We start from the raw sequence: 26,633 nt of genomic DNA on the forward strand, positions 1-26,633 counted from the left end.
AGGAAATCAATTTGTCATCTCATTATTTTACTTTGCCAAGTAAAAAGGCAGCAATTCCATAGCTCTCTAACAGGCATTTTACTTAGTAATGTTTGAATAACTTGACGTGCACATATTTTTGATTTAAATGTTTAATTCCAACAGAACTAAGCAAAACCTTCTGACAAAACTAAAATGCTGTCTTTGTGCATCTTAATGAAGACTCTTTTTTTGTTAATGGTTGCCCAATGACCTATTCTTGACTAGGTTGAATTGTTGTGCTTTGGAATAAGAGTGTCTCCCATCACTTCGATTGAAGTTGGACGACAAAGAGTCTCCACAAGACACTAAAAAAAAAAAAAACAAGCTCTGACTTCAATGTTTCCACGGACATGCACATCTCCTTGCACTGCAGCCCGTTTCTAAACAATATAGAGCTTTAATTTGAAAGGGGACTTTGGTGTTTCTTTGGTACATTAACTCAAGTTTTCTATATCCACTATTTCTTCCAAAAACATCATATTTAGCAATAAGTTTGACCAAACATGAATGGGTTTTTCCTTTTGATTGTGAAAAGCTTAATATGGGCAAAATGTTGCAAGAAAATTGCCTCAGAGTGTAACTACCTGACGTTTATTTTTCCCTGACAGGAAATGTGTGGTTTCCCTGGTACATTTGGCTGCTTGTAAGCCTGCCTACTTCACTGATCATTTCCAAGGTTTTTCTCAATTGTATTTAGGGTTAGTTCTTCTCTGATTAACATGAAACCTGGTAAACTAGTCATTGTGAACTTCTGAGTTTTGAGCCTCTATGGCAGATGTAAAAAGGCAATAGGCCTCTTGCCTGTTGTCTAACTACTGACTCATCTGTCATCTGTGTCATGATTTCTTCAATTGTCTTTGTATGTCCTGTCCAAATGAAACAAACTGTTGTTTTTGCTGTCTCTATCTCTCTATATGTATGTTTTGTCTGTCTTTGTGTCTGAAACTCAGATGTGTCTGGATGCACATTGCCGAGTCTTCAACACATTTCATTTGGCTATAACCCATAACACAAGTTCATCCGGGTAAAAAGAATAAACCAGCTAATAAATACAACTAAAAATTACTAAATGTTGAGTATTTTAAAATTGACACCAAAAAGTGTTCATTTATTTTTTTTAGAAAAAACAACAACTCACAATTAGACTTGTCAATTGGTAAAAGAAGTTGTGTAACACAAAAGGTGAATAATTTACTGCCCCTTTACTGTTACTCATGGTAAAGAAAGATAAAGCACTGAGGTTGGACACAAGATCCAACTAAACTGCAGACCCTTTAACTCTAACTTAACCTAAAATGAACTATGTTGTTCTTCCCCTCCCCCTTGCTCTGTCATTTTCAGAAGCCTTTGGTAAGTGTCTTGTAAAAGCCCAGCAAGCCCACCCACTTCTCCTTGAAGCAGATGGCATATTTAAACTAGTTTTCAAAATGCATGTATCCTCTGCTCGCCCCACCCCTTGTCCTTTTTATGCCAGTTATTCATTATGTTCTGTTTCTGTTTATCCTCAACTTTTACTCCCCCTCCCAACTCCTTCTTATTCAAACTTTATCTTCTTCCAACGCATTAGATTGGAACTAAATGCAAAAAGTTAAATCAAGGACAAGCAGCAGCATGAGTTGAGAATTGGGTAGTTGGGTATCACAGTCCACCTTTAAGCAGCACCGTTTTTATTTATATGGGAAAGTCTTGCTGAGCAGGTCTTTTAATGCAACACCCTGCTTCACATTAATGATAATATGCACAGTTAGACTTAAGTACTGTCCAGTTCTACCATATGTTCAACACACATCGAGATTTTAGCAACATACTATTTGGGGTCTTAAGTACCTTTTTGCAAGGTGACCTTGGAAGTAGCTGTTTTTTTCTTTATTTTTCCCTTACAAAATTATCCAAACTTTTCTGTGCCAAGGCCTCCTGTTAAGTCAGGTTCTTTCTCACTGCTGTGTTGCAGGACAGCAGGCTTTGAAAAAAATAATTGGACACTGTTTGAATCCAAGACCATTATCCTTGTTCAGTCATGGCCTACAGGTTTATAGAATATGCTTTGCTCCAACAATATACTTCTTGCTGTTTTTATATTCTGCATTCTATGTAAATGGTTCAACCTTGAAACATGGTTTGCTGTCCAAAAATACCCTTCAATTCCAAACTTGGGCTGGGTGGACCCTCTGGTCTGGACCAAATATTTTCTCAGGAGAGCATTTTCGTCTCTTGCCAAATCAGCCAACATCCCCCAAGGCTCAAAAATCTCTTGCAAAGGCTCTTTTGCCCATTCTAAAGCATGAGGGCTCAAGTGTTAGTTACACTTGGCCACATTCTATACTCCTCCTGACTTTTTGAACTGCTTTCAAAAATAAACCCAGCCATTTTTAGCTGGGTGTATTTTACTAACAGTTCAAAATACACTTTATGTTAATGTAGGAGTGCAGGAATGGAAATTACTTTGTCTTGTTTCAATACAAAGGCTCTCGTAAGGTTAAGTTAGCCTTGGGGGCTTGCATTTTTCTATATTTCCTTTGCTGGAAGGCTCATTCAGCAACCAGGCATGATTTAATCTGATGAGAAAAAGGCCAGCGTAGTGCGTACTAAGGCCCCCAAGCCCCCATCTTCTCATGTCCTCAGCTATTTGAGTTGCCATCTTGGGCTCCAGGTCAAGTTTTTGTTTGTTTGTTTGTTTGTTTGCCTTGTTCTTTTGGATGATAAATGCCCTTCCTCAAAAGTAGAAAGTTCCTGTGGCAGCCTTTGAAATGCCTATTTTTTGTGTTTTTCTGTTGACCAGACAGCTGGTAACAATTTCTGGGGGCTCTGTTTTCTCTTTTGCCTCAGGCTCACTCTCAAGTTTCTGGGGGCAACTGAGACTGATGCGCCCTCTCCTATTGATGGTATTTAAGTCAAAACTCCAATGTTACCACCTTGACATTGGCACAGTGGGTTGGCAAACATGAGTTCAAAAACAATCCACTTTTCAACTGCAATTCAACCCCTCACTTTTTACCGTGTAAAATTTGCATTCGGATCAGAATTATTCTCATTCAGAATAAAAGACAACAATTGTGATTATGTTAAAAAGTAATAGCGAATACAGGACTTGTTTGTGAGATTGCTGACTAGCTGGATGACTGCTTCCTCGTGTGCCACACCATGTTGTGCTGGCAGGGCAGTGCTATTTGCGTTGCAGTCCCCTGAGGTGGTCCTCCAGAGGTGTGGAGGGAGCCTGACATTTCCCCCCCAAGTCCCTGTAGCTGCAGACCCCAGGCCGGCGCTGCCTTGTCAGCCAGAAAAGATTAACCAGAGGCCAGAGGGACAGTGAGAGGATTGGGAGGGTGCATATTCATGAAGATTAAGGTCCTTTTTAAATAGAGAGATTTAAAATATTGACCTAACACTGGATGCCCCCCCTTACACACTGAGTTTTACATTATGCATATTCCAATGTGAATCATGCAGCAAATTGCATTTTCATCTAAAATGTGAGAGAAAGCTCATATATTTGCGTCAAAGCTGCTCTGCATGGGTTAACCCCTGCAGATGTGGTGACAACAGTCACTTTTCACCTGAGACCTGCTGCTACATCAGGATCCTAGACCGATGTCTGTGGTGAAGAGAAGGTCAGCCAGAAGCCCTCTGGAGGTTGGTCTGGATTTGACACTCAGCCAATCACGCAACCCTATCCGTCTCACACGCAGATGGGCAACATCTCTGGCCAGATTGCCTCAGGCTGGACTACATCCTTCAATTTAGTTTTTAATATATTCAGAGGGTTGTTTAACCAAACAGATGGGGTGTTCTGTGGAGCAAAAATTACATTTCATAATGTGACGAGGTCAGTGGCCTGTTTAGGTATATTGAGGTCATTGTCACTGTAAGCTGATCAACCACTGGCTGACCAAAGCTTAGAAGGGGAGCTTATGGCCATTGGGTTGCATGCTGTTATTCAGGTGGATTTGTCAGTGTAATTCAATAGAGGTTAGTTAAGCTAAGTTTTATTTTCATCTCTTCATGCTGCTTTGTCATTTTAAAACTAGAATTTGCAATAACGTAGGTCACTCCCTTTCCTTTCCTTTTTTTGAATCTTTTATCCACCTCTATCTTTTTCTCTTGATTCTCCTTATTACTTTAACCTCTTCTTTTGTCCACCTTTGTCATGCAGTTCTTTACAATGAAGGCCCCCCCCTTTACATACCTGCTTTATTAACCTTAACCTAACATTAGCCTAACTTTACCTTAACCTCACCTAACCTTTAACTAGTAACCCCTTAACCCCCAACTAAAATTTCATCACAGCTAAAGCAAAATAAACCAACAGCTTCTGCAGCCTACTGTATAATCGTATTCTAACTCTATAACAACGTAACCTTCCCAGACCCCTATTGTCCCTTGTCTTGTGATTATCTGTGGAGTACGTGGTCTCTGAAATCATTGATTTAAATGATTAAAATGCCCCTCATGTTTTGCCTGTTTTTCAATGCCTCTAAACGTTCACTGTGACAAGTCTATTGCTGTAGTACCCTGTTTTTGGATGTCCATGTAAGCTAACGGTGTAGGTTTACATCCTTTAAGTTGCAGGATGCAAGTGAAAAACATCTAGGAATAAATAACATGTTGTTCTTTTTTTTTTCTTTCACATAATCTAATGTAACCACGAAGAACACTTCTCACAACAGCAGAAATATGTCAATTTGTTATTAAAATCTAAACCACAATGTTACATACAATCATTTAAATTGCAGTTCAATGTATTTCACACTTTTAGAGTTAAAACATACTGTATAATACCACTGCATTATTTTTAGAAACATGTCTACAGTGATGTTATTATAATTATTGGAATATCGCCGTACTACGCCATGAGCACATTGGATCCATGTAGGTCCATTGCAAAACAGGCAGAACTTCAAAATGAGGGATCGCCTCCTATTTGCTAGTATCACAAAGGACCGTCCCTGTAACCAGAATATGAATAACAATTACACCAAAGCAAATGTTTCTGAAGGAAAGGTTTAACTTAATTACCTATCCAACCACACATACAATTTACTGTGGACGATATGGAAATTGCTGACACCAATTTACATCCTAAAGCCAAGGTAGGTAGGCATTAGTGGGTGGGTGGTTGTTTTGATGGTGTAGCTAGTTGGTAGAAGGGCTGGTACATGTGACCAAGCCTTTTGTTTCCGTCCCAATGGGTAGTGCATACCCGTGACCCTCAGCTCTCTGCCTTCAGGCCATTTATGCTAAATAGGGTTCATCTTCTGGGTTGGTGCCATCCTGCTGGCAATCTCAAGGGATTGCCCAAGGCATGTTGTTACCATGAGTCACCCAGAGATTTAGAAAGGGAGACGAAGAGAAAACAAGGAGAGAAATTGTGGCAAAGGCTGAAAAGCACAAAAACACAGAAACAGGGAGACCTAGAGAATTGAGTGGGGGAGAAGATAATGTGAGGGTAGAAAAAGCAGTTGAGATGAGCCGTAAGAAACCATTGAAAAGAGAAAAAAGCCAAGAGGGAAGGAACAGTTTAATGCTTGGCCAAGGGGAGGATGAAGTTAAGCTGGCTCCCCTACCCATACCCAAAGCTTTGTCCAAAAGTTATCCGTTGTACTTCACCTCAACATCATGCAAGGCTTTGTTTAAAAACCTTCAAAACACTGACTGGATAGGCTCAATATTTCAATGTCCCTAATGGGACACTTGGCCAGTAGTCAGGCATGCAACACAATAATAAACAAAGAAAAGAGAAACGTTGAATTCTCAGTTAAAGTAAATACTAGAAAGACCTAGAAAATGTAATGAATGACCTGGAAGGAAGATTTAAGCTTTGTTTGTGTCACTACGTCACAGCTAAGTTCACAAGCATTAGGATGAATTAGACCCTAACCTAACCCTGCAGTTGCAGAGTATTTTTGGAGGCTACATTCCTCCCTCAGCAAGTATGTACCATACTGATGTAGATGACCGAATCGAAAAGAGGTGCCCTTACTTGATTTACTAACCTCTTCCTTTAGCTCAGCTGGCTAGGAAAGGGCATTTGCCACTGGTTTGACCTTTGCCTTAAGGTCGAATCTTGCCTTCTCTGCCCCAAGTTGCAGCCTTGATAAAACCCTTCCAAGACTCTGAGCATCTTAAGCTCTGTTGATAAAGCATTGTGAGTCATCTTTTAAAATGTAAAAGGTGAGGAAGAGGGAGAATAGGATGTAATAGGACAATGGAGATTTTGTAATAGCTACCTATTTCTTTGTGATACCAGCAATGAGAGGTGTTGTTTTCTGTTATTTTTCTATGGAAAAAAATATTTGAAACCCCTTTTGAAAGATCAACCAATGGTTTGATAACCTAGTTCCAGTGAGCCACCTCCAAACTCAAATAACACTTCTAAATATTTCATCATAAACATTGAACTAAACTGATGTTGTGTCTTCCATTTTTGTGTCTCCTCCAGAGGGTACCCCAATTCGAGGTAAGCTGTTTAACCAACACAGTGAGAAAGAAAAAGGAAAGACTTAAACTGATACTAAACAAGTCATAACCGCTCCTAACTTCACCCAGCTGACTAAATATGCAGACTACCCATTTAAATTTTCCTCTGTGACATGACCAATTCTTTTTATATCCACTAACATTTATGTTTCGTCTGTGTTTGGTGTCTATGTGCTGCGTACACACTGTGATCATATGTGTTTCTCTCATTCCCAATGTCATCATTGATGTACAGTTCTTCCACCTCTGTTGGTGTTATGTGTTTGCGCTTTTCAATCTTCCCAAGATCATCAGTGTCTAGAAACTACTGAGCAGTTTAAATTATGTAGCAAGGCTGGTTATACAACCAGATTGGGAAGCATGAGAAGCAGAGGGGAGGGGGTGGTGAGGGATTTTACGAGATGGTTTGTTTGCTTTATGCGTCTGACATTTAAATTGTTTGGACATGGATATGAGGCTGGAAAGTGGGGGATTGGTGATTGGATGTTGGAGGTAGGCGATGGTTTGCCTCACTTGTTGATAAGGCCAGGCTATTAAAAACTGTATACTGTTCAACCCAATCCAGGAATCCTCTTTCTTCCTTCTCTCCTTTGATATCCTGCAAATTCTTCTATTAAGCACCCAAGCAGTAGCCAAATTGCATACTGATGGTGGGTCAGAGAAAAGGAAGGCATTGAATTCAATTCCCTTCCCTCCCTGGTAATCTGCTACACAGTAACTCAAAAAGGGAAGACTGGAGATGGATGGTTGGATGGAATGGCTGTCTTTAAAAGAACTGTGACCTCTGCAAAACTACTATATCAAATTCAGTTCTTATAATGTCAAAGGATTAACAGGATATCAAGGTGGGAAACGACTGACACAGAGGCCAATGACCGAGACTTCAATTGTTGATATAATAGCTTTCTTAAATAGTTCTTCCTTTTAACAATTATATATTTTTTCCTTTCTTGGACCTTGCATAACTTATATTCAACCACCAGGCTTTGTGGCTGAAGGATTATCTCGCAGTTGATTTGTTTTTGTTGTTGTACAGTGCTTTTTTTCCACAGGCTGAGCAGGTAAGTGAATATCTTAGTATGCCACATACTCCCCTGTATTCATGGGGATAAATGCTTTTAATTTCACCTTTTTAAATTTTGGAAACCCCAAATAGGGCAACTGATTCCTACAGTTTGATTAAAGCCCTCCATCTTCAATTATTTCATACACACTTCATGACACAAATCTCCAAACAGTAGCATGCTCTGAAGCATATTCATGAGAACCTGAGGTTTTATAGTAAATTCAGACCCTTTCCTCCTTCAAAGCCCTCACTCATGACCAGCATTGCCATACCCAGCCCTCCCTTCTCTGCTTTGTGTGAATAAGGTTTCATAAATCATATTGTGGCGCACAAAAGCAAGCGTGACTTATGAACTCTGCATTTACATAATCAGATCAGTGGCCTGAAAAAGGTGATTTCTCACCACCAAATAAACGCATAGCCACACTGAGTTGCCTTAAGGAGTCTATTCCACTTGTGTCGAGGGAAAATTAATGTCCCAAGATTTAGAGAGTGAAGCCAGTGTTATTGAGATCAAGGAGTCTGAGAATGACAGAAATGGTTTGTTTGCATTGTTGCATTAAGTAACTGCATTTGGATGCTGTCAGTGAAATATGGCTATTCACTGGTAAGGGACCAGAAAAGTCATCAGTATTGGCTTATCCTTTAGGCAAACCAGTACGCCCTGACTTGGATTTATATTATGATCTATTATGTTTCCATACGGACTGTATCGATTGCTGCCATAGATTAAGATATTTACAATGCTAAAGCTAGTGCTTGTATTTACTTTGATGCAATGGTTCTCCCTGTGTGAGGTCGGCACACTTAGGATAGCCTCTGTGTAAAAAGCAGCAGCCCATCTTCTGCGATCCTAATCTAACATTGTGGATAATGGATTCCTCTATACTTGGCCCCCATTATTTAACCCTGTGTGTGAAAGTCAAGTCGGCTCTTGGGGGAAAAAAAGGGAACACCAATGGGGCTGGTGCAGGTTAAAACTGAAGGGGTGTCTGTGACCATTCCACCCCTCCAGAGGCTAAGTTGCTTTTAAGATGCTTAAGCTATCTTGAGTGCCCATCAAATATAAGGTTGAATAAGTAAATATTAACTAATCTGATTTACACTTTTCTTTACAAGGGATACAAAAAATAAGAAGTGAATTTACAAAATTTTACCACCTTAGCATTTGGCTACCATAGACTACACTAGTAGCCTAGGCTAGGTACAGGGGTAAGCTAGCAGAAGGTCACCCACATTACACTAGTTTTTTTTATTCAAAAGGGATTAGATTCAGGAAAATGATTGGAAAAGAAGTTCAAGGGGAGAGAAAACTACACTGTGGAATGGTGGAAATTTATTCGGCAGCAGCGTCATGGACATATTGAACAGCAGATTCCTAAAATGTAAATTCCACGTTAATTTAGCTTCAATAGAAAGCCAACCAGGTGCTGGCCTTGAGGTAGGCAGTAGGGAGAAAGGTTGCTGGACTCCCTCCTTGCTTCATTACTGATTTCATGGGAGCGTTACAAGAAACCAGATGGGTGCTGACAACAATGGCATCATACGTAGGGCCCCATGCTGCTGCGATCACAGTGTAATGACCTTGAGTTGGTTGCAGAGTGTCCCCAAGTGACAGCCAGGATGCAGACAGAAGAAAAGGAAGACAGAGAGAGAAGGGCACTGCTCGACTTGGCTGCTGTGTGTCCATACTCGTTGACTTTTCTATTGTAAGATTATTCAAGGTGCAGGTTCGTCACTGAAATATGTAACTTGTGAAAAATAACAACTCTCTATAGGTGTAAGACTAAAAAGGTTAATATTTTTTGTGTGTACGTGTTGGTTGAGTTGTTGATTTGCCGTTTAAACTGCACTGTAATAAAGCTTTTAGTAGCTTTTTAAGGATCACAGAAAAGAGAGAAAACGTGTAGATGAGAAATGGGTGCTAATGAGAGACGCAAACTGAAAATGAGAGATAAAATGATGAAAGGAACAGCGTGCCACCGGCAGGCCTGAGTGGGCTGCGGAAGGAGCAAGAGGGAGGGAAAGAGAGAGTGAGACTTGGCCAGCCATTTTGTTGATCGCCTAAACAAATCAATCAGGACCCGCTGGAGCACACTAATTGAATTACACAAATGGGACAGGAGGGGGGTACACATGGCAAAGCTGCTACAAAGCAGCGACAGGGGTGGGCATACCACGGCTTCAGGCACTTTCTGAAATTAATCATCCATGCTGGCCCCTCTTTGCTTTTCTGTTATCCCCTCATCTGTCCTTTCTTTGTGCTTGTCTGTCTCTTCAACTCTTCCTCTCAGTTCTGTCTTTTTGTTTTATTTTTTTTTTCTATTTGCTATTTTACACTGCGTCTTTGTTGAACGAGGCCCCTTCTCCTCCAAGCTTTTGTATTGTCCTTTTACATATCTGTTTTTATTTTTCCCACCCTTCCACTTTTTCATTCTCTCGTTGTTTTCATCTGTTTACAATGACCGAGCTAAAGCCTAAAAAGGGCTTGTTAATCGCATATTATAGTCTACAGCTACAGGGCAGTGTTGAAAGCATGCATGGAACCATTTAAATGTAAGTGCTGTGAAATATTTGTTTCACTGAGCATTGAATCGGTATATGAATAATAGAAATAGGTAAGGCCACAGGCATGCCTGAAAGAATAACCTAAAAAATGTGAAATCTTAAAGACCAGTTGCCCAAAGCATCCACTCTACAGATTGGGTAGGAGGATGTCTTTCCGATCTTAATAGGCCTTCAAAATCGTGTTTGTTGAACTCTGCCCAAGCACTCTTCTTTGTTATCATACCTTGGCACCTCAACGCTCCTCATCAGATCAGCCTGCGGCCTGCAGCGCTGTTAACCAGGGCAGCTGTCACGGCTGTAACAAATGTCCCAGACCCACTGCCCATTACAGTGTCTCTCCTTGACTGGATGAAGGCAGTGAACATGCTGCAAGACAGCTGGGAGTGGGTTGTGGTGGAAATTGGAGGCTGTGAGTGTTGGTGGGCAGGAAGGGTCATTTTGAATGAGATGAAGACCAATTAGACCACAGGGAAGTGATGCCATCATCACCAGGGCCTTTAGTTGCTGGAATTGTCAACATTATCCTCTTTTGGATCCTAATGGTCCGGCATACATCATGGACAAGACAGAAAGAACAAAATGGCACCAATCTTTTCTCCCCCTGACCCAGAAAAACATGAATTATTACTCAGTAGGGGCGGTACTTTGTAGGGTTTATTTATGGTCAGTGTGGCTTGTAAGTGGATATAAGGGACTGGCTTGGACATAATCAGATCTTAGGTCAATGCCCAAAAGAAAAACTACTAATGTCCTGGAACAGCCATGTGTTCGTTGTTGGTGTCTGTTAGCGAATAAAAAAAAAAGTACTTCCCAAGTAACTTTTACTATTGCACAGATGTGTGTGTGTGTTTCCTAAAGAAGTCAAGCCAAACAAACATGTCTTAGGTTGTTTTCTACAGTTATGTGTTTGTGCTGAAGCTTCATAGCTGGAGAAATTGAAGACATGCCATTAGGCCCCATACAGACTGACCTCATACAAACAGTATGACCACTTTGTGATTGACACCATAAATCTCAGTTTGTCACTGGGCAAGTCTTTATCAGTGAACGCCCATTGTGTGAACAGACTGAGTGCATGTTTTTTTTTTTATTGTGCTCGTGAAAGATAATTTTCAGCATTTATTTCATGCCTTGTGTTTCCCCTTTTTCTTGATAAAAGAAGAAAAAATGCCAATGGCCATTCGCGCACTGCTGAGCCACAGGCTGGCAGGGTAGACAGAGTGCAATTATGCAAAACACAGAGTGCAGTCATTTTTAAAAAAAGACAAAAGGAAATGGTAGGAAAGAGACACATGCTGGTGACAAGGCTTTTCAAAGGGTGGAGTTTGTTTTATGCGTGCACATGCACATGACTGCTGCTGCTGCAGATAGTACATCAAAGAGGGTTCGCTTGGATTTGTGTGTTAAAAACCCCTCAGAGGTCTGTTGTATTTAAAAGTGAACATTATCAGGCTTTAAACTGATGGCATGCTCACCAAAAGTTATTATTATAAATAATGTTAATTCTTTTTATTCACAATGGGAAATATTCATTTCGGCATCTTTTGATATTTATAAAAGAGGAGGCTAGGACTAGAAGAGAACATATGATATGCTAGAGTGGAGATAACAGAATGGACAGAACAGAAACCACACAATTTCATATCACACCAGCAGGTGACTGTACACTTTATGTGAATCTGACAGAGAGAGGAGCATAAAGCATCTCAGAATATGGATGTCTCTCCTTCCTTCTCTCTAAAGATTTCTGATTTGCCTTTATTCAGCCCTGTCTTTGGGCTTCTCTCATAAAACAATTGTCAATGCAGATCTCATCTTCTTTAAGATCCAATCACTTTAATACATTTTGTGTGTTGTGTTATTATCAAATAATCAAGTGTGAGATGATTCTTGCCTCGTAGTTTTTGATGCAAATCATACACATTTTTTGCTACTTGAACTTTGTGAAAAAATGATTGCAGACAAGTTAAGGAAGACAAGACATGACATGAGATGAACAATAAACCTCAATTCCTCCTTGACTCTTTTTGCCACTCAACATTTTTTTTTGGTCTCCAGCTTCCTTTGTCACTTTCTCCTCCTAGCCATTTTCTCTCCCCCCCCCCCCCCCCCCTTTTTTTTTCTCCTGCTTCACTCTTCTCCCTGACTCTGTATCTTGCCAGTGAAGGGAGTTTCTGTGTGCTTGATAGCTCAACTTAATAATAGATGGAATATGTAATGAAGACAGAAGAGGGCTTGGAAACAATAGATAATACCAACTTGCGAAGAACTTCCATCAAAGATGGCAAGGAACAGATCAAACTCCCTCTATCCTGTGAAAGACAGTTTCCGCCCTTTTTTTTTGATCTCTCTCTTTCTGTCTCTCTCTTGTTTACAAAGAGCTGCAATTTACAACAGCCTAAAGTGGTTTTTAATTGCCTCTCATTTACTTCTGTTTGGTTCATTTTCTGTCACCCATCTACAGTAGTGGTGTTTAGTTGCCCTTCAGATGACCTTTATACATGATTATTTTTAGATTAGATTATATATTTTGAAATATCTTTGACCTGTGGACATGCAGCAGTTGGCACATGTCGAAAGACAACATATTAAATATACATACATTCATCTTAACAGTCAACAGAAAGGGGTTTTGGCCCTCCGCTGGCTTTCAGCATTACTATTTATAAAACGTTGAAAAAAACAGGAACTTAAATTCCAGCCTTCCAAAGATTTTCTTATTCAGCATAGGGGAGCGGGGCTGAGGAGCCGCTGGCAGAGCTTTCTGGAAGCGTCCACCCGGAGTTGAACTTCACACGGTCCTTACTTTATGATCTCAGCGGTGTTGAGGCTCTCGCCCTCTGAGCACATTCCAACCCACCTGCCACCAGGTTGGCATTTGCTGTTTTCATGCACACATCAAACACATCCAAATCAGATCCCTGCATAAACGCAGAGGGAAGACTCCACCACCACCTCCACTCTGCAAGTAGACATTTTCATTTGGTACACGAGCTATGTGCCAGGATACCTTCCCTCTTGGGGGCTGAGGATGATCTGAGCTGTAGAGGCGAATAAAGAGAATGAAAAGTAGAGTATGGATTGCTGTAGCTTAAGGTCTGCTTTCCTTTTATAGGTTGATATCTTTATACTGACAGGCTGAGGGTGTAAAATACTCTTAGAGCATTAGGCAGTGGCTAAGGTGGAAGCGTGACTAATCTTTATAATTAAGCAGGATCGATTGTCTCATTTGTGGCACAGCTGAACAGCGTTATTAGACCACTGTTCCAGAATAGCAGCTTTGTACAACATTGTGTTCCCTCCACACGCTGATGTGATGGAGTAAGTTATGGTATTGCAAAGCATCCTGGGCAGCGGCTGGCGTGTTGATGCTTCCTGGCTAAACGCTAACGAGTGCTGGTGCTGTGTTTTGTCAGGGAGGCATGGGCTGCAATCTGTCTGCTGAGCCAGCCAGAAGCCCTAATGATATCATCAGGAAGTGCCGTCACCGGCACTCTAACAAGGAATGATCTGACGCGCATTGTTTCCCCCCCCCCACCGCACCCCCCCTTTCTCCTCTTTCCCCTAAACGCCCCTTCTCCGATGTTGTTGCCAAGCATTTAGGTGCTCATACCGGAGATAAAATCTGAATAGAGATACAGTCTGTTCAAAATTAAACGAGCCACGAGGGGGTTCATATAAAAACAGATATCCTAAATTATAGCAATATGTGGGGGGAAAGAAGGAAGATAAACATGGGAGATGTATGTTAACCACCAAGTAGAGATAATGCTTTACTTTACAGAATTGAGTGTCCATGGTATAAAACGTCATAGTAGATGTTGGGCTTTCACTGTTAACTTTTACCTGATTTATCATGTCACTCTGGATATTTTTCCCATAACTCCGCTTCCCTTCCAAACATCACATGAATCACACATCTTTACTTTGTCTTTACTTTGTGCTTATGCTACCAACATGTTCAGTCTACGTCTTTATTTAACAAATGACTCGTCTTTCCATCTTCAGAGGACTGATGCTGGAGAGGAAGCCAGCAAATGTTGTGGCATTCTGCGTTAGCATCGAAGCGAGAAACACGTCTTGACAAAATGGTTTTAAGAAATCCCTCCATTAAGAAGAAGGTCTTACTCCTTCATGTACTGTCACTGACAAATCAACTAATCATCTCTTCCCTGCTTTCTCTCTCTCTCTCTCTCTCTCTTTTTTCTGCCCCCCCCCCCCCCTCTTCTTGTCTTTGCCGGATGTTGTCTTTTTCCCAGGTGCCTTGCAGATCGAGAACAGCGAGGAGACAGACCAGGGGAAGTACGAGTGCGTGGCGTCTAATGTGGAAGGCGTGCGCTACTCGTCCCCTGCTAACCTTTATGTGCGAGGTATGGAAGCAACCTGGTCCCAGAGTCAGGCGAAACATTTTTTTTTTTTTAAAAAGCATCCACCCTTTCTCACAAATAAAAGTTTGCACAGTGCAGTTCAGCTTTAAGTGGCATTAACGTTGAGCTTAACAAATGATAATTACTTCCATTCTAGCCCAGCTGTATTTGCACAAAATGCATTTTGCAAAACAGTATTACCCCAGTAAAATAAATCTTTAAGCTTTGATAGTATTGCCATGCCACAAATGTAATTTCAGATGCACTGAAACTTCCAAATGCAAAAATATAATTGACCAACTAATGTTCTTCTCTGTTATGATGTTATGCTCCATTTTGTCTTTGAATGCCCTCCTCACTTGGAAGGAAATGTGTAGCACAACAAGCCGTATGTCTTTACTTTACCGGTTGTAAGAAAACCTTTTTCTTGTAATGTGTGCCTCTCTGTCAAAGTAATGGAGCCCACACAGGGTCGGGAAGGACTTCTTTTTTGATTAGTTTTTTTTGCAGGTAAAGGAGCACTACGGTAAGTGTGGATTTTGATTGGGTGGCGAGGTATTATTGCCCACCAATCAAAATCTAAACCCCCTCTTTGTACTCTCAAAGATGTTGGTGTAAAAGGGATTTCCTTGTGGTACATGAATAGAAAAAGGTGGTGCTCTATATTACATACAAATGTTCTATCTCAAAAGGTTATAAATAGTACTCTTCCTCTACTTTTTCTTCATTGTGTTCTGGAGCATAAATCCATAGTATTCCCTTGTTTCTGCTTTGGGATATTATCTTTAAAGCTGTATACAGTCAGTAGTTATTTTGGCTGGCGTGTTCCAGCAAACTGAAGATATGAGAAACAAACAGTCACAGGGACCGTTGAGTTTCAGTGGAAATAGGCAATGAAGACAAAAGCCTAGCTCCTACCACTAATGCTAAATGACACTGAATCCCTGTTGAGGGAGCTTTGATAAATTGAAGCAGATGCATTTTGGACATGCATTATTTATATTGTGCATATTAAATAAAGATGCTTCAGTATCTACTCAGTTTGTTCCCTCTGCTGTGTACCAAATAACTTTGTTCCCTATAAATAATTCACTACTCTGACATTATAAAATGGGTCAGGGAGCTGCTTTTTCATTATTATTGCTATTATCATACCCTGTGAAGTAGCAGCATAGAGAAGACACATTCAACCGTGAGGAGCAGGAGATAGAAATATGGTCAGTGTCTCCTCCTGCCAGCATTCATCCTGGAGGCTCATGTGATGCCTTGACACTTAATGTCAAGTAGCGATGCACTTTTTTTTCCTTCCATGTGGAGCATGGTTCAAGTTAGAAACTCAAGCAGCTAATTACAGTGAGCGCCTCTTCAGGAATCATTTCTAAAACAATAATGGGAACACTTTCATGACACAGCACTGGAATGTTTTAGTAGTAAACACAGCTATACCCTGATGTCATTCTCAACAATTCATGCAATCCCCATGAACACTGGCTCCATCAGCATGCTTTTAAAAAGCCTACACAAGGGTCATATATTATGCAGGTACTTCCACACTATGAAACACACTTGTTATGCCTTGATGGTGTCAACCTTTGTCTGTTTTCAGTTAACTTTTGTCAATCAATTCTGATACTTGATGTTGACTATGTTTTGTTCACGAAGCAAAATGCACTTGAGATTAGCAGCTGTGGTAGGGATCCATTTTACGCAAGAAAAAAAAAACATATTCCTTAATGTTATGTGGGGCCTGATAAACCAAAGAATTTGAGACTACTATCAAAAGAAATCCAAATGATATTGATACTGATTGGCTTAAAAACATTTATTGTTACTGTCTTGAACTGCAGCTGCTAATTTCAGCTCAAACTGTGTCTTTTTTCTTTTCTATCTCTCATTGGTTTTTCTTTATTTTCTCTTTATTTGGTTTCCTTCTCTAACAAAGCAAATACAGCCACCACAGGAGCCTCTCCTTGTGGCTATAAGGAGCTTGTGAAATTTTGAATTATGAGTATGGTACGCTTGATTTGACTCCAGTGGCGCCACTCTCTTTTTTTTTTTCTTACCAGGCGACAGTGTGGCCACTGGGGTGAATCTGATTGTTTTGGTTCAAAGTTTATTTGAGGGTGGGAGGGGGGCAGGCAAGTGTACTTTAAGATGGGTGTCACTGGTAGCAGGGACAAGGGAAAAGGAGGAAAAAGGATGAAAGGAAAGGGAAATGTAGCTGCAGCTTAAACACCTTGAGGTGGCTTTTTTTACTCTCTCTGTGTTTCCCCTATTTTTCTCTTCTCCTCATGTCATTGTGTTCTGCATCAACCCCTTTACATCCCTCAGAGCTTCGAGAAGGTTGGTGTGTTTTTTCTTTTTTACTTTTTTTAACCCACATTTGAAAAAAAAAAATTCAACATGTTGAAAAATTTTAGCTGTATTTGCCTATTACAGAGCTCGATTCATGACTAATTTGAAGAAATACTAATCAGTAAATCCAAACTGCTAAATGATTATGAAAGAAATGTTTCTTAATTTCCAAGGAAGAAATGATGAAAGCAAACCCGATTAGCGCGGGTTTTGTTAATTTACTTTTATGTTTGCATTGTGGGGCCTTTTCTCGTTTTGCATCCTTTGGTATTGCTTCTGCACCTCAATGCTTTCTTGCACGTTTTGTCATGGAAACCCAGCACGTGTAAATAACAGGACTTGTTGCATGATGGGAGAATGTAACTGCGCTTGCATGCCTGTCAAGAATCCCTTTGGCCGTGTTGGTCTATTTTTCTGCATTCCCTGTGTTTTGTTCAATGAGTTCCTTCTGTTTCTTTTGGTTCTACGTACGAGTGTTTTCCCTGACACAACCCTTTTTTTGGCTTTCCTTTAAGTTGACTTTTTGTGTTGTGTTTCTAGTGTAGTGTTTGTGAACTTTCCTTTTGTTTTAGTTCTTATTCTGAAGTTACTTTTCTCTTTTATAACCTTTGTCTTTTTTGTGCTTCATTTGTTCGTGAGATTTGTGTTTCTTTTTTTTCTTTTTTTCTTTTAAATGATGCTGCTCTGTTTCTTGAATCCCGGAGTGCAAATGCAAATGCGGAATGAAATACTAAGTGTGTATACAGCCAGTGTTCCTGTCATCTTGTTTATAGCACTCCATTACTGCAAAAAATTCGACTTGATTGGGCCTGATTGGGTTCCATGGTGATTTCAGGCAGCCATTAGGGGATGCCATTTACAGTGTCGTGTGGATCGATAACAATATAATGAGTTCAACATCACATTCGCCGTTGCTTAGCGGGTGCTAAGACTATCTTTTATTTTTAAATGGCGGCAGCTAGATGGTGATTGGTTTCGTTGAGTGACTGCTGTTTGTGTTCCCTCACAGTCCTGACACTCAATCAAATTATAATTTATTATTCAAAATCCCTCCTTCCATCATTCATACACACTCGAAGAGTAGAATTGATTTTCAGGTTGATGTGACTGAAGTAATGACAATTCTTCAACTGGAAAAAAACAAGACACATAAAAAAAACGTTTAAGGAATTTATAATGTAGTCCTTCAACAATCAAGAGAAGAAAAACATACTAGATAATGGTTTTTTAATATTACCGTATTTACCAATTCTTATTTCAATTGGCTTGGTCCAATATTTAAATAATTTCTTTCTTTTATTTTAACATTAGTATGTTTACTAGTTATTCAGGAAACATGACTGAATCAGATGGACAGCTGCACTGAGCTTTACGGCTCCACTTGTCTTTTGAATACACTCAATTTTTGAAAAGCAACCACATTTTTTCAGGTGAGGGTATTACATGTGGCTCAACAGGTGTGGGTAGGTCAGGCGTATCATTTATTCAGAGAAGAGATAACACATATCCACTCCTGTCTGTCTCTTCTAAGGGCAGTTATTTTTTTATATATACAGCTGTCGGAGTGTGCCGCTCTCCTGGGTATTAGACAAATCTCAGTGAAGTATCAGAGGTCATATTGAAAGGACTGCTGTACAAACAGCAAACAAATGAGGAATTTTGCATGTTTTAAAAAAAAAAAAGATCTATGTGCAATTTCTCAAATTAACCAATGTCTCCTACTGGAGTTTCACTTTGTGTGTTGTATGTGACCTTGAAAGCTGCAATTTCTCTGTCGAGAACATGCAACCAGTAGCAGAATTTGGAATCTTAAGTATTTATATTACAGTTTTGGAATATTTACTGAGCCTTTTTGACTTTCATGACTTTTTTACAAGCCACAAGTAACCCCAAAATTGGCAATCTCTCTAAAAATGCATTCGGTGTGAGCCAGTGTTTGCTCTTAGAAAATGCTTATCATAGCGGATATATTTTTGGCTACCACATCCAGACCATTTCCTTCCATTGCACAAGCCAAATCATTTTTCCTCAAGGCAAGTCATTAGACAAATATATATTATCATCTCTTGTGATCTAGCAGTAGAACCAGACAGAAATTAAGAGTTTCAATTCCATAATCCATGCAAGGAATGTACTCTCAAAAAACACTTCATCTGTAACTCTAATTGTTAGGCTGCCAGTCAAAAATCTGTCACAAATTCCATACATAATGGCACAATCCCACTCGAAGAAATGGAAATCTGAACCAAATATTATAATGTAATGACCTGAGAATAACACTGATGCAGAAAGACTGAGCTGTGATGTACGCATGTGCATGTTTGCCCTCCTACAATGGTATCTGCCTGATTTTTAAGTGTGCTTGCATGTCCTGCTCTGCATTTGTGTGTAACGTTGGGAAAGAAAGCTAGATTACACCTTATGTTCTCACTGGCCAAAGCAAAAATCCTGCCATCTCTATTAGATGTTTGTCTCAAGGAGTCCTAAAGTGAAAAGCCACCCCTCAAAAACACCAGATTACCAAAAAAAATCTTTACCACCCCTTATTCTCATGCAAATATATGGTTACACTCCCCTCCTCAATCCAACTGATAATATTCACTGAAGGGATCACCACAGAGGGGGGCACACTTGCAGTATCATTCGACTGCTTGTCATCTACCTGTAAATCAATAGAAAAAGGTGATATGCTTCAAGATCCCCTCAATCCACCACTTGCTATTATTAGATACCCCTGCCATGATTCTTGTCAGTTTCCTTTAGGTTATAATTTCCATTTTGATGAGCCACAAATAGTGACTGTTTAGCATTGCGGCAGCCAAGGTATGTTAATGCAGGCCGACCCCTGCAGCTTATATGTAAATGCCGAAGGCCTCACCCAGCAAGTGTGACTAAAGGATCTCAATACTGCGCCTGTGTCCTCAGGCAGCAAGAGGGTGTAATCTCAGCTTCAAGGTGACACTAAAGGCTGCACATTATTTTGGCTTCCCCCTTCATTTTGGGGCAGCAAAAAAATATTTAAAAAAAAACTGCCTCACCAAAATGGCCGATAATGTCCACCTTCTGACCTCTGTTTTTGGCACAAATCCCTCCACAACACCGCCCACTGTTAGCGTTAGTGCAGTACTCTGGCGTTCTCTCTCGACTGCTTCTCACCTCGTCCACTGTGAGGCTTTTTGTCTTTCTCTCCACATTGGGGCTTTACACAAGATTACATGGTGTTAGTAGTCCAAATGAAAGGCATAGGTTTGTTTTACTTTCTCTTAATTCCGAATGGGCCGGCAGGGCTCCTTGTCTCTGTGAATGAGGAGCCTGTCCATGCAATTGGGATTCTTCGTTTTCTTTGTGTCTTTGGCACTACATGTTGGATAGCATAGGTACCACACATACCGTACACACACACACACACACACACAGAGCTTTTTATAGCTTACCAGACCATTGACATGTCAGAGTTATTGAGTTCACTTGAACATTAAATCATTTCATACAGGCATGTGTCTAGCTAACAATACAGTTGTGACTCATTTGCATGGGATACTGACATTTAGGCACAAAATACTGTGGTTCCCTATGATTTATCATCTTCTCACCCAAGATAGAGTACAGAATGCTATCGACTGACCTTGAGCTCTTGATCCTCTCTGTAACCAAAGATCAAATTTATTTATGAGTCAGACACACACGGTGTACGCTGTTGACAGGTAGGCTCTCCCTCTGCTTTCCATCATCATTGTTTTCCAATATTGCGTAACTAGCATACATTATAGAGTACCATGGAGCATTTAGTTAAGTCGGTTTTGTGCATTGGCTAGGTGATTGGTTTGTTTAAAATTTCACTTTCCAGCCACAGCCACATTTGACTTGTGGTTGGTGTTAGCGCCCACGTTTTCCCTGACAGTGCAAGTTCCCAAAGGTGAACAGAGACATATTCCTGTGGGGAAACCTCATTCACTCAGCCACTGCAGCTCCCGGTCCATTGGCTGACCTGAGCCCCCAGGGAGAGAAGAGCACCATCAGACACATTTTGATTGGACATGTCCCCTCAATTCAAACCCTGTTCGCCCTGTTCAGTTTTCACAATTCTTTTGGATTCCAGGCTAAATTCAATTAGAGACAAATCAGAGCTGAAAAACATCTAATAGTATTGATGCATTCCTATTTGTTGAACACAGCTGCACTCTGGTATTGTCTATGCTGTTCGGACTTAGTTCTTTTTGTGGTTCTGTTCAGTTTTGATTTGTTTCCTTTTGTTTGGTTTGGTGCGTGTGTGTGTCTGGAACAATGCTATATATGGGAATGAATGGCATGCTTGGATGGGCTTGGGTGACAGTTTTGGATTGTATTGGTTCCCCCGGTGTCTGCCCAAGTGGATGGGGGCGCACCTGTTTATGTCACTCATGCCATAGCCACACCCATGCATGTCCGTGTGAGGAATGGGCTGCCCTTTCACCTTTGTTGTTACGTTAGGCATTTTTTTGACATGATAGAATTCAGATCTATACTCTCTGTCCCATTATATATTACTTTTTTTTTCCCAGTTCCTCGTTTTTCTTTTTAGAAATTCTACCATTTGGATTTTCCAATTATTAAATAATAATTGTCATGATGAGGCAAAGCATGGTATCGCAACCAAACATCATGCTTCCCATTAGTTTATTTCATCTTTTTTGAAGTGAGGTCTTGGCAGAACAGTTCAGGATTCTTTGATATGTTTTACAAACCAATTTAAACAGCATTTTTTGTTTCTGATTGACATTAAAAAATAGCACTTTGCTAAGGTTTAAAAGAAATGGGCCTTTTCTAAAGAAAGCTTATTCTTTGAATATGCCATCGATCTTTTTTCTTAGTGTGTGATTTTTTCTTTTTTGTGCCACAAAAGCATTTTGCCTAAGGTCAGCGTTTAATTTTCTTGCCCTCAAGGCCAAAACATGTCTTGCCCAAGGTATATCTGACATTCATAGTGAATTACAGAGAGAGGATACATGTAGGGAGGAACATGGGAGGACAAATCAAGAGCCCAACAGTGGCTGTAGAAGGTCTCTATTCATGTAAGATTAAATCTGTAACTGTTATTTACTACGTACTGTATGTGTTAAAATCTAATTAACACCTTTGTTTTCATAATCTGGCTGTTAAAAGCCAGTATTATTAGATCCATTTTCACCATTTGGACATTGCCCTTAATATTAGCTTGGTTTACTTAACTAACATGCTTGCACCCTACAGACTGAATGTGAAAACACTATATACATTTTAGGGATAATTTCATTTGCTCAGGTCAGTAAGTTTCATTTCCCAGGTAAATTAACCTCTCAGTGTTTGTAGGTGATATATTTGTGCCCTTAGTTTGTTGGAAAAGTGAAACTTTCCTATGCAACGATCATATGAATCCCATTTGGATCGACACGGTGTATTTTGGAATGCTACCTATCCTTGCCCCCTCCCCTGATTCTCCCCCTTAGCCCCCCGCTCATCCCTTGCACACACCTCACATCCACCCAGCCCAAGACTTCTCAGGTTACATTTGCATTGTGGTGCAATGTTTAAGGCGGGGAGGCAGAGAGGTGTAGTTGATTCTTGATTTTAAGCCCCAGTGTGTGAGACCTCCAAACCCACTTTGAGCCATGATTTTTTTTTGTCTGATTTTTTTTGTCTTGATTTCATCTGGAATCACAGTCTCCTTATTCTATCCCCCACTTATGCCCTTCTCCTCCTCCTCCTCCTCCTCCTCCTCCTCCTCCTTCCCTTTCTCCAACAACCCAAACCCCACCCCTTTGCGTACTGTACAGTATGTCTGCGTGCCCATCGGTCACTGTCTGTCTGCCCGTCTCCCTCCCTCTGTCTGTCTTCTTGTCTGATGTCTTGCTGCTTGAGTCTGTTTTGTTCTGCCTCGTGTCTCGTCTCTTGTCCCTGTCTTTTCTGTCTTGTCTATCTGTCTCTAAATCAGCTCTATCATTTTTTTTTTTTTTTTTACTTCTACATCGGCACTACTTTGCTTCCCTCTCTCTTTTGGTCTTCTTTGCATCCCAACAAGCATTTTGATGTTGAAAGATGAAGAAAAAGTGGTTTGTATTGGCATTGTAGCCGTTTTAAATGTCCCTTTGGAGTTATAGACCTCTGTAATACCACAACTTCCGCATATATAGTTCAATGATTTTTTTCTCTCCAAAAAGCACCTCATATTTACTTTGTTTACAACAAGAGCGAGTCCCCTGTCTCGATTCAAGTTAGGATTAAATTGTAAATAAGTTTGCCATTCAGCTGAATAGCAAAGTGGACAATTTTCCAACCCAGCTTGGTACAAAATAAACAAAAAGTCTCTCTGAAATGTATTAAGTCCAGAAGAACCTTTCTTTTTATAACATTGAACATGTCCAAGGTGGACGTTTTGTAATCAGACTTGTTTTTGTCAAATGCTTGCTGGGATGACTTTCATGGACACACAGTGTTTTTGCTAACTCATACTCTTTCACTCTCTAACTCTAGCATACTGTACACACGCACACTCATGCCTATATCAACATAGAATATACACATGCAAGTACACAGTACCTTATGCGCCGCCCCTGCGCCTCAGACTCATTATCAACCTCCTTTCACTCAACTCCTCTCCATGAGTTTTGAGCTCCCCCCTGTCTCTCTCTCACATTCTGCCTTTTTCATCAACCCCTCTCTCCCTTTCCCTCTATCTATCATTCTCTGTTCTCTGGATTTCTACTCCCTGTTAATCCAGTTCTGTTTCTTGACTCCAACACTCTGTGATATATTTCTAGCTACAACTCCTCCAGTTCTTTTTTCTATGTATTTCTAGGCACACACCTTGTTCCTCAATATTTATTTTGTGTTAACTGGGACTGCGATGTGACAATGTGCCACCATCACATTTTGTCACATTTGCTGGAGAAAAACAAAGTTTACACAGCATTGAAGCGGGTTATCCCCCCTTCACCCTCCTCCAAACCTCCCCCTCTCTTCTTCTTACTCTGTCACTTTTTGCTCCTCTGTTCCCTTTCTTTCTCTCCTCTCCTCAGATGCTTTATCCTCTACCTTGTATTTCTTCTTTCCTCTCCAATCGTCTTTTGTCTGGGCATGCTAGCGACCCTTCAGTTATATTCCTCTATGCATTTTATCTCAATTTTTATATCTGATTTTGTTATCATTTACTCCTTAATTTACCTCGGTCTATTTATGCATGCTGTCTGTGAAACTGATAGCTGCATCTATCAATGGAACCGTGTCAGATCTTAATAAGGCTTTGTCCAGTGGATCTACCCTAAACCACAAAAATCTGATTAAAGTTTCTCATCTTTAAGCTACCTAGGTAGAAGAGACAGGTGTCAAGTGCAAACTTATGCTAGAATGTGTTTAGCGACCTCGTCGAGATGGTCAGTAGCCCAGTAACCCAACACTTCCTGTGCTGTGGGAGGAGCCTATAATGGCGCACCTCCTGTTGGCTTGAGTGCCTGAGAGGACAGAAAGTGACAGGTTGCCATGTTGGCCTCATGTGATAGATTATCACATGGCCTTTACAACAGTCCTTCATACTTTGCGATCAGGTTATGTCGTAGTTGGACATGTCAGCAGTTCAGTTCCAAAGATGAGAAACTCGTAATAGATTTTTGTGTCTTTAATTGTGCTGTGATGGGTCAAATATTGGTCAATGGAACCTTGTTGCTATGAATCGTTGCTTTATTGTTAATCTACATTGTTGTTGAAGCAGTTCTGTTAGTTTAGTTCCTTCTCATTATTTGTATATTTTTTATGTTTTGAAAAGTCGTTTATATTGTGTTTAAGTTTATCTTTACCACATTGAACCTTTTGTGTTAAGTATTTTCTTGAGAAGGGTCTATTTTCATCAAGCCTCTCTTGTTACCTTTCTCTTTCTCTTCTTTTTTTTTTGTTGACACCCTTGCCCTCTTTTGTCATCCTCTCCTCTTCCTCATGCCTTCTCCCAGTCCGACGGGTGCCTCCTCGCTTCTCCATTCCACCAACAAGTCAGGAAATAATGCCTGGTGGCAGTGTGAACATAACTTGCGTGGCAGTGGGGTCACCCATGCCTTACGTCAAGTGGATGCTGAACTCAGAGGACTTGACACCAGAGGATGAGATGCCGGTAGGCAGGAACGTTCTTGAACTGAGCAGTGTCCGTGAGTCAGCCAACTACACCTGCGTGGCCATGAGCAGCCTTGGCATCATTGAAGCTGTGGCGCAAATCACCGTCAAATGTAAGAGATAACTGTGCTTGTAAGGAAGTATATTCATTTGGGAGATGGATTTACTTAGTTCTAATATTTAAAGCACAGCACAGTTATGATGTATAAAGCTTTACTGCTCATTGTTAAGTTCTAATTTCAGCTGCCTTCATAATCTTTCCTTCCTCTTTCATCACCATAGCTCTACCCAAGCCTCCAGGTACCCCTGTGGTTACTGAAACCACTGCAACCAGTGTGACCATCACATGGGACTCAGGCAACCCAGACCCAGTGACTTACTATATCATTCAGTACAGGGCCAAGTCCCCAGACAGCAAATATGAGACAGTGGATGACATCACAACCACACGTTACAGTATTGGTGGCCTCTACCCCAACACAGAGTATGAAATTCGTGTCTCGGCAGTCAACACTATTGGACAGGGTCCCCCCAGTGAACCAGTGGAAACTCGGACTGGTGAGCAAGCGCCTGCAAGTCCACCAAGAAACATCCAGGCCCAGATTATATCCCAGAATACCATGATGGTACGCTGGGAGGAGCCCGAGGAGCCCAATGGGCAGATCAAGGGCTATCGGGTGTATTACACAATGGACGACTCCCAGCCAATGAGTCTCTGGCAGATCCATAACGTCCAGGACAGCATCATCACCACTATCCAGAGCCTGGTTCCTCAAGAAACATACACAATCAAAGTCCTGGCATTCACTTCCGTAGGAGATGGACCCTTTTCGGAGCCCATCCATGTCAAAGTCCTGCAAGGAGGTAAGAATGTGCTGCTAATAAATGCCATGTCTAAACACTACAAAGCTGCCTATCATATCCAAAGTAAGAAATGGTCCCTGTTAAATGTTCAAATGTAGCCAAGTTTTTAGAGAAAGAAACAAGAAAGTTTTACATAAAATGTGTGAATGCTTCACCTGTTCTCAGGCATTCTGCTTAAGAAGTAGTCTTTGAAACCAATAGAGAGCATCTTCAGCTGTTTTTGTGCATCAGCAGCACATTCTCTTAAATATTTTATTAGGCTGTGCCTGCTGCCAAAAAGACAAGTTTTCTCCCCCGCTGTTCAAAGTTCACACACACATCTGCGGCCTCTGCAAATGATGACAAAAGCCTGTTTGATCATGAAAAGCTGAAGAACCAACATATGAGAACTCACCAGGATGAGTTTTAGAGCTTTGCAAAATCACTGCATCAATGCTAGAGCAAGGAGGTGCCCCCAACTGTTAGACGACCCATAAGAAGTGGCATATTTGTACCCGGCTTATCACTTGGGAAGGAACTTTTATAATTTAAATTAGTCTATAAACCTTGATTTAATTACAACTAATGTGTGGTCAATCATTACCCTATGTCATTTTACTAAATGTTAGTGTCAGTTTGTAGTTATTATTGAGTATTGGTCTGGGTATCATTGGTCAATCCGTAATTTATCTGTGATCCAATACAAATTTCCTATACTTCTTTATTTTGTTTCCAAACAAAAAACAAGAGAGCCATTTTACTGTCTGAATCAAAAAAAACATAGGCTTACAAAAGCTACATATAGTAAAGATCCTGGTGGATAG

The 26,633-nt window shown here is 40.6% G+C and overlaps 1 protein-coding gene across 2 annotated transcripts in view; it reads left to right on the top strand.

The window, feature by feature from the left end:
• The window catches only part of ptprsa (protein tyrosine phosphatase receptor type Sa), a 224,310-nt gene that overhangs the window by 131,653 nt on the left and 66,024 nt on the right, over positions 1 to 26,633 (top strand). For both annotated transcript variants that reach the window (XM_065955772.1, XM_065955773.1), the window contains exons 7-9: positions 14,389 to 14,499; positions 24,810 to 25,079; positions 25,249 to 25,830. In XM_065955772.1, coding sequence (XP_065811844.1) covers positions 14,389 to 14,499; positions 24,810 to 25,079; positions 25,249 to 25,830 — 963 coding nt within the window. The remainder of the gene's footprint in view (positions 1 to 14,388; positions 14,500 to 24,809; positions 25,080 to 25,248; positions 25,831 to 26,633) is intronic.

The sequence above is a fragment of the Labrus bergylta genome, chromosome 6, assembly GCF_963930695.1.
Source record: "Labrus bergylta chromosome 6, fLabBer1.1, whole genome shotgun sequence".
Taxonomy (NCBI): Eukaryota; Metazoa; Chordata; class Actinopteri; order Labriformes; family Labridae; genus Labrus; species Labrus bergylta.